The following is a 9980-nucleotide window of genomic DNA, read 5'->3' on the forward strand; positions in this document are numbered from 1 at the left end:
ATCCCATTCAGGCATTATTTCGCTTCCGAAAAAACCGATAATTTATAAAAAAACAAATTTTCGTTAACATTAAAAAAAACCTTACCTCCACGTGTTTTAAAAGATTCGCTAGGCTGATCTTCGATGTGCTAAGAATCGTTCGTTTTGGTAAGCACCGCTTGCACTGTACTCTCACATTCTTTCCTTCTTCTTTAACTACGTTAAAATATTCCTTCAGTTGTTCCATCCAAGCTACTTGGCCTACTTCATTATCAGTTGAATCCAATTTCTTCTCGTCTTCCATTATGCCAACTAAATCCGCGCAACTTACTAAATCACAAACCACGTGAAATGCTGAGACTGAGAGTAAACATAAACAAGAAAAGGAAGTGCATACAAGCATAGAATATTAAATTGGCAAGTCATGGAAATGGTTCGTCTAATGAGCGACTGAGCCGCAACAGGACAACCAATGATGGTTATAAATCAAGCACTGCTGAAAAAAGTAACGAAGAACAAAAGTGCATAATATTTGTTACTGTTACTGCAAAAAAATAATTTGTTACTGTTACTTGCTACCCTGCACAAAAAGTAATCTGTTACAATTACTTGTTACTGGAAAAAGTAATTTGTTACAGTAATTTTGTTATTAGTAATTTGTTACTCCCCAACACTGGCCATGGGCTCCCCATTGGGTTCTTTGTTCGCGGAATTCTACATGTCAGAACTATAGGCTAAAATATTTGCAGATCCAACAAATAAACCACCAATATATGCTCGCTACGTGGATGACATATTCATTATTTGTCCCTCCGTCACCGACATATATAATCTGCAGAATTCCAAAATAACTCCCATCTGAAATTTACAATAGAATTCAGCACCGATGAGAAACTTTCGTCCCTCGATTGCTTAATTCAACAGAAAGAAGAACAACTAACTACCAAAGTTTACGTGAAACCGTGCAACTCCGGCCAGGTACTTAACTACAAATCAGACTGTCCTGACCGTTATAAAAACAATGTCGTATACAATTTCATCCACCGCGCACATAAAATTTCTTCTGACACTACTATATTTCAAACCGAACTAGTTCCTATCAAACAATTTCTAATCATTAACAATTGTAGATGATACTATTAAAAAATATGTTCTCTCTCTCTCTCTCTCTCTCTCTCACTCTCTCTTTGCTGTTTATCACAAATTAATCACGCCCAAGAAGGGAAAACTTCAAAAAACAAAATTGCACATCGGTGAATATTCAATCACCAACATTCATTCATCTTACGACCAGCAGCATCAGCTGCTGCAGCAATTTCCAGTGTCACTTCTGTGTGACATGCATAAGTTTCCACGCAGGTGTGCCCGTTTGTATGTTTGTTTGTTTGTATGTTTGTTTGCATGTATGTTTGTTTGTATGTTTGTTTGTTTGTGTGTGTAAGTGTGCATTTTTGTATGAGTGAATGTTTGAATATTTCTTTGTTTGTGTGTCTGTATGTGTGTATTTATTTCTGTGTTTGTGTGTGTGTATTTGTTTGTTTGTATACACGTGTGTACAAACACACTCACACACGCACACACACACAGAGAAAGAGAGAGAGTTACGTGTGTGTGGACAAAAAACGTGTGCGTGTTTACGAACAGTAAGGAACGTATCCAATAATGTCTGGCGCTTTATGTTGGTGATGTTGTCGCGGAGTTTTGATGATGATGATGATGATGGTGGTGATGATGATGATGGTGATAATGGTGGTGGTGATGATGATGATGGTGATAACGATGATTAAAAATGGACGGCGATATAAATGATATATTTAATCTCTGCAATGATTTTGCTAATATTGTGTTATGCATGTGGATGATGATTGATTCTAGCATGCGTGTATTTTTGTTATTGTGTGTGTGTGTGTATGTGTATTTGTATGTGTGTTTGTATGTGTGTTTATGTGTGTGTGTGTTTGTATGTGCATATGTGTGCCTGTGTTTTTGACTTCTCCGAGTCTTCTTCCACTCGATACTTTTTAGTATTCTTTGAATCGACCGATTAGTTATCAGTATGTAGTATTACTGAACACGCACTATAGTTCGATTTTTTAGAATGGGGTGCTTACATAACTTAGTGAATTAAGCTGGTAGTGTTTTGCTAGTTCTATGCAGTTAAAAATCTAAGGGAGCAGGACTTTATGAGTATTATTTTTATTAAAAATAAATGAAACTCAGTTTTTAGACAATTTTAGCAATTTTAATAAAAACTAAATAAAATCACCCCTCAACCGTTTTAACTTTTATTGAAAATAATTTCCCGGGACAAAATGAACAAACGAAGGATTCAATGGTGATGTCATTCTGTTAAATCATCATTCAATCATCTGCAGGATTCCCTTGCATTCGATCCAGGTCACAGCGACGCATGAAGGACCCGACATCCTCAATTACTTAATTGCATCTCAACTTAGAGCCACCAGAATCCAAGGAAGACTCAATTAAATCATCAGAGTAAAAATAACATCTAATTAATTTTTTAACATTATAATATAACCAATAACATTATAATATAACCACACACATTTCATGTGATAAGCGGAGAACACTGCAATCGAATCCAGTCACTGCAGAGGCAGTGTCAGGCACTTTACCGCTACTCTATCGCTCCGCCACAATGGTCACAAAAAGGATAGAATAAAAATAAAAATCTGTTAGGGAAAAAATCCTAATCTTAAAACGATAGTAACACCATCTTCATGCTCAATCTTACGTACCATCATATATTGTTATTCATTAGTGAGATTAGCTCGTACAAAAATAAAAAATTAGTTTTGCTCAATAAAAGTTGAATTAGTTTATTCTTAAACAGTGCTACGATTAAAAATTGAAGTTAAAAGTTGTTGCTTGTAGCTAACATGCAACTTCGATTTTAATGAAATCAAAGGTAGTATTCATCTGATTGTTGGAAGGGTTGAATGCAAATGCGATCGAATCAAACGTGTAGTTTCCGCCACTGATAACATCTTCCGGTATGCTCTGTTCGATTGAAAATTATCACATTTTTAATTATTCACTATTGCTACGACATGATCAACATTCAAAATTAATTTTTCATAATAAAATATAACAAAACAGAGATTAATTTAAATAGCTCGTCAATATTTGTCCAACCTGGTTGTTATAGAGAGGAAAAGCCGGATCTTTAGAGGAAGTTATACCCTCACTTGTAGAAATTACAAAGAAACAATAGTTAGCCACATTTTCCATACTCAGGCTAAATCTGATCAACTGTTGCGATTGTGATGAATTAAACCCGAGAAACGAATTGTAATAATTAGTAGTACATCTCCAAATTGTTGGTCCAAAAGATGTCCACAGGTAAATGAGGCGTCCATTTATTTTAATTGTTCCAGTATCAGAAATTAATTGATTATATTCAGAGGTAGCATCACGTACACCACGTATACAAGCTGTGGAGTGTTTTTGAGTTATGTTGAACTATAAATATAAATATGAATGAAACACACGCGCGCGCGCACGCACGCACACACGCACATACACACACACAGCTTTTTTCGCAACGATGTTAAAAATAGCCTATCAAGTAACATTCAACCATGTTGGTTGCTGTAATGCAACAACCATTCAACCAACCAACCAACCAATCATCCAACCAACCAACCAATCAACCAACCAACCAATCAACCAACCAACCAATCAACCAACCAATCATCCAGCTAACCAACCAACCAACCAATCAACCAAGCAAAAAATCAAACAGACAAACGAGCAGATAAACGAACGAACGAACAAACAAACATAGCTTTATTTAAATAACGATATTAATAAAAGTTTTCGGAACCGTTCAAAAGTTAGTAACGTTTTTCAATTAACTTTTGCCCATCGCCAATCACGACATGATAAAATTAAAAACTTATGTATATATAAGAGCGGGAACATGAAACTGCCATGCTTGCCAAAGAACTAAATCTTTTTAATGTTTATTAAAATTTTACCAATTTTTTCGATATAATATTTTATTTAATTTATCTGCAAAACCATTTTTAGAATTTGAAAAACATTGTAAATGAGCATACCTGTTGTTGCTAGGTTGGTGGTTGTGACCGTACTTAAAGCCATAGTAGTGGTTCGAGCCGTTGTAGTAGTGATTGAAGCTGTTGTATTAGCTGTTGTAGTAGCTGTTGAGGCTATGAAAATTGAATAAATCATAAAAAATTAAATATTCAGAAAAAACTTGTTGATGTCAAAGTAAATGTTGTTGTTTCCTTATTATAAATATGATGAAGAACCTGCTGCAGCCAAGACGGAAGCCATCAGAGTGGTGCAGACGACCGCTCCAATCATTCCACTGCCCGCCATCACCAGGAACAAAATCTTCCTGCCTCTTCTGCCATTGCCACCATTAAGTCTATCTTCTCCATCGGCTCCATCGACTCTTCTCGAAGTTGTTTCATCTTCCATGACTTGCGCTATTGCAAATTATTCAGTCCTATTATGTTTTAGCTTATCTTCCACTTCAATTTATTGATAATACATACAACATAGGGTAATAAAACATACAACGCATGTTTGAAGTTCTACATGTATATATATATATATATGTATATATATATATATATATATATATATATATATATATATATATGCGTTCGTTTGCTTTTCATTCGTTAGAATTTTTAAACTATAATTTTTATTCATAAACTCTCATACACAGACACACACACAGACACACACACACACACATACAAGCAATTGTTATTGTCGGTATAGCGTTGTAGCTAGAAAGACTTATGGTAGTTTTGTATCTACGCAGTGTGTATTTATATTTTTATCATAATTTTTAATATTGTGATAAATATTATTATTATTATTATAATGAATTATTTATTAAATATTTTAATTATTATTATTGAATACAGTGCATATCCTATACGTTTAAAATTAAAATAGCACCATGCAAGTCTGGAGTTTTAGGTTCAATACTACAGACCGATCTGCGAATGTTGTTATGAACATAACACTGGATATTAGGATCGGTTAACTCTCATTGCCTTAATGAGAAGGAGTGTTTTTTTTTATTTTGTTCCTTAATACTAACATGGATTTGCAGAAGAGCATTATTTATAAAGATTTAAATTGTGGTTAATTTATATGTTGGTGATGTCAAAATTTATAACATTGTATGTGAGTGCGTGTGTGTGGTGTGTGTACGTGCATATTTGTGTGTGCGTGTGTGCGTGTATTACATATTTCCTCCGTGCGTGTCGAACTGGAATGAAATTATGATCCTCACTGTTAAGTCATAATTGCATTCACTTAGAAGCAATTACCATAAGCTCGTGCAATGCGATTCGAGCAAGTTAGAGATCGCGCTGTGTGTGTGCAATTGCATGTTTTCGACACAAAGACATCAGCGCTTGTTCATGTAGCGACGTATTGAGAGTATTGGTATGAGGATAGCTTACAATCTGCAAGGTTGTCGCATTCATTTCAATTCAACTGTTTGAAAGCACTCGCACGATGTTACCTTACTATACAGTACTGATTATTGTTTCGTTTTTTTACGGCTGTTATTGTGGCTGTTGCTGTTGTTGATTTTGGGAAATGTTTTTCAATATTCAAACATTGAAATAATCATAATAACAAAATTCAATGATTTTCTTGTTTTTTTTACTTTGTTGTTATAGCTGTTACATGTTTGTTTAGCTTGCGACAGCCAAATTCTTTCGTGTTAACATAATTTATCCACAAAATGTGAATTTGTTACTTAAATGTTAGCAACTCAATAACAAACAGCTATTTAGTAGTCTACATGAAATAAAGTTTGTCTACATGAAATAAAATTGTCATCAACTGTACCTCAACCCTGGCTTGAATAATTACTGAGAGTTAAAATAACAGCAAAAAGATTTTAACAATATAAAAAATAAAATTCATTTAGTCAAAATTTTATAAAATATTACACACACATATGACCAGTAAGAATTTAAACGTAATAAGAGTACTATTTAATTATCATAAAATAAAAAGGTTGAAATGAATATGTAGAATTCAATGCTGAATATTGATAAGTTAGGATGGTTCGAATTTTGAAACGATGAATTCTGTTGAGAAGATTGTGCAAAAACAATCTCATGCTTTATGTTTATTGCTGGCAGATAAATTTCTACATGAAACAAATTTATATATAATTATTTATTATATATATATATATATATATATATAGAAGTTAATGTTAATTAAATAATGCACAATGATAAAATTTGTAAAAATTGTATAAAATAATATTAAAGGTTAAGACTATTTTGCTCATTGTGAAGTTAAGTGCAGAACGGTAAAATATATTTAATTAGCATCATAGCTTGTTCCTGTCACAATAAATGTCATACGATAATCTTATAACAGTGTTTATCAATTCATCATTAAATGATAGCGGCCATTGAACTTTAAACAGTGACAAATTAAAATTGTTGTAAAAACCAATAGGCGTTATTTCGAATGAGTTTATAACTATTGAACAATGTTTATAGCTTTATTTAAACTACAGTGCAAATGATTAGAGTATTCTAGGTTGATTCTAGGAGGTTTCTAGTTTGCTTTCATGGCACACAGTTAATTCTAGAATCTTAATTTTGTTATTTTGAAGTAAATATTGCCCTATATAAACATCATAAAGCACTGATGATTCGGAATCGAAGTATGGCCTTATTTGCAGCATGAATTCGGAAAATAAGTTTATTTTGAATTTTAATAAACTAAACTTTCACCAAAAAACTTTAGTGAGAAAAATTGAAAATATATATATATATATATATATATATATATATATATATATATATATATATATGTATGTATGTATGTATGTATGTATGTAATATAAATATATATAACGGAGCCCAGCCTTTCATTGTTTTATTGAAAATTTTTACAATTCACTAATTCGTTCTTGTTGTTGACAATGCTTTCGTTTTAATTATTAGTATTATGAATAATATTGTAATAGTGATTATTGTTGAAATTATTTTTGTTGTTATCGTTATCAATATTAAGATTACTGTTATTGTTGTTGTAATTAATGATGTTATAGTTGGCAATGGAGTTATCATTATCAATAGAAAGATTATTGTTGTTGATGATAATATTGCTTCGGGTAACTCTATTGTAGTAATTATTATTGTTGTTACTGATATTTCTTAATTTAAATTTAATTACATTGTTAATTTCTGATATTTGATAACCATTATTAACAAGTAATTTTTTAATGCGATTCAATCCTGTATTGATGTCATTTTGAGCAGTTGAGTGTGTTATTGCTCGGTTGACGAAGGCTTTGATAATATTCAGTTTATATTATTTCGTACATTCACTTTGTCCATTAAGACAAACTCCTTTGTTGGTTTCTTTCAAATAAACTGAGATGTTGAAATTACGTTCATCATGTTTAACGAGCACAGAAACGGTAATGAATTTTCTTTTTCTAATTCAATTGTGAATTTAACTTTTGAATGATTAAACGTGGTAACAAGTTCATTGATCATGTCTTGTTCATCATATGCGACAAAAATATATATATATATATAATTGCTACAGCAATAACGGAGCCCAGCCTTTTATTGTTTTATTGTACCTATATGTATATTGTTAGGTTAATATATAGTTATTAACATTTATTGGTTATTACTATAATTTTTAAAGTATTTATATGTATTTACGGTGTGTATAGACGTCTGGGTAGGTGTGCTTGATTAAGATAATTCATTATCAGTATTGTTTTAGTATATGTATGCATGTATTATACGGGTGTGTGTGGATGTGGTTTGTGTGTGATAGTGTGTATGGGTAACGTACATTTTTATTTCTGTTTTTGAAAAGTCATCATATATAATGATATTATAATAACATTTTATTTCATTTAGATAAGGGCATATGTTTTTCGCGCCCATCATTTCTTTATGTAATTTTATGTTATTGAAATTTTTTACAATTTACTAATTTTAGGCTCTGATGATGGCTACCTAGCCAAAACATTGTTTTTAGCCACGATATGACACAAGTTTTTAATAAATATGAATTGCAACAATTACATCAATGTTGACTCAATATCAAAATAATTAATAAATGCAAAATGGGCAAACATATTCAACGAAATTGGTATAAATGAAAACCTCGTTCCTGAATATATTACACTTTGGCTCCTAGGTAAACAACAACAACAACACCGATACATTTCAATTTTCCAAAAACAACAGAAATTAGCATGTGAGAAGGAATCTATACATTTTCAACAGTATAATAAACTTCTACACACACTTGCTAACGACAACAATATTAATAACTTCAATAACCTGAAGACTGTCATTGAACAAAAATACTATTCCTACTTTTCCTATAAACTACAAACAATGTTAAAAAAGCTCTATAGTTTATAAAATAAAAATACCATACTCCCTGACCAACAGGTTCAGTCCAACATTAACCTATCTAATCATACATTAACAGACGATGAAGCTTCCTTTCTCAATTTAGGTCTCAATTATTGAAATAATATATATGTATATTATAATTGTTTCAATATATTTATGACTTTCAATAGTTTCAGACAATCTTATTATTATTGCTAACTTGACTAACTTGCACGTGTATGATTTTTGCTTTTTGTCGACTAACGTGTCTTCTAATATTTCAATTAACGTTTCTTTAATAAACAATTATATTAAAAATAAACAAAAAATTTTTTTATCTTAAACATCAATACGCACATACGTCGACGATACAATCCGCTTTTCAAAGAAACAGGAATGGAGTTATTATATAACGCATGCGAAAACCTTAAGAAGCAGGCACTGATTCACTTTGATAGTGCTCTTCACAGCTAGCTTCAAGCTGAGGCACACCGTCACCGTAATATGTGTCGTAAACCAGCTCTGTCAAAAGAGTTTGTCGCTGCATCTAGGAGTCTTCGAAGTAACGACATCGTTATCCGTAAATCTGACAAGGCCAACATGTACGTTATGATGAATCGATTGGATTACCTCAAACTAATCAATAATATTTTGTCCGATAATACCAAATTTCAATGTAATGCTAAAGATCCCACATCACAAATCAAAACGAAGGCTAATAAAATAATTGCACAGGTAAATCTTAATTCAACCTCTGCAAAACTCACCCCTATAGTCGGCGAATATAATCCAGGATATATCTAGGGAAATGTGAAAACTCACAAACCAAATAATCCATTAAGACCAATAATCTCACAGTACCCCACTCCCACTCATCATTTAGTTAAGGCACTCAACAAACTTCTGCTTAAAGATGACGTCTTAATCGTTTAATTTCGGGTATCATTTCATTTTCTTCTAGTTCATCAAACGTTTCTGTCAGATTTGGTATCAGCTTTGAAAGTTCTTCTATCTCCATTCCAATAAGATGTGATGATTAAATAGCTGCAAATTTTACATATACATTTTGCATTGATTCTATCCTTTTTCTAAGATCTTGATAAAAATTATCAAATGATTGAAACATTGATCGTCTCAATTCCTGTTTCAACGTTAAAGCTTCATCTTTACTTTCTTCTCCAGGCATAAGCTTTCTTTGACTTTTTCGACCAATTTTTTTGTAGTTATTCCCATTTCTTCACAAATTTTTGTAGAAAATATCAATGCATTTTCAACCAATTCATCGCGACTCTCATGCAGAAAAAGTTTTAAGGTATCTAATTTTACAATGGTTTTATCTAAACCAATTCCTTCTGTTTGCAAGTATTTTTGAGTATGATTGACTTCCCCAAGAGTACTACTCCAGAAATGAAGATAAGCAAGAAATTTGAAATCTTGAATATTTTTCATTAAAATTTGAGCTGAACCTCTCGTATCTACATTTTCTGATGGATCACATAATTTTTCTAAAACCTGTACCAACTTGCTGAAATGATTCATTACAGGTTTCACCGCATGATATTGCTCACTCCACCTGGTTTCTGCTAGCCTTTT

General features: G+C 32.0%; 1 protein-coding gene across 1 annotated transcript; it reads right to left on the reverse strand.

Annotated features, from left to right (window-relative positions):
• Positions 1–2874: 2874 nt before the first annotated feature.
• On the reverse strand, positions 2875–4446 carry HELRODRAFT_178312 (hypothetical protein; the record flags this gene model as incomplete). The annotated part of the gene is made up of 3 exons (XM_009026442.1): positions 2875–3000; positions 3136–3434; positions 4275–4446. The coding sequence occupies 3 exons, from the start codon at positions 4444–4446 to the stop codon at positions 2875–2877; spliced, it is 597 nt and encodes a 198-aa protein (XP_009024690.1).
• Positions 4447–9980: the final 5534 nt, after the last annotated feature.

This window comes from Helobdella robusta (assembly GCF_000326865.2).
Source record: "Helobdella robusta unplaced genomic scaffold HELROscaffold_47, whole genome shotgun sequence".
Lineage (NCBI taxonomy): Eukaryota > Metazoa > Annelida > Clitellata > Rhynchobdellida > Glossiphoniidae > Helobdella > Helobdella robusta.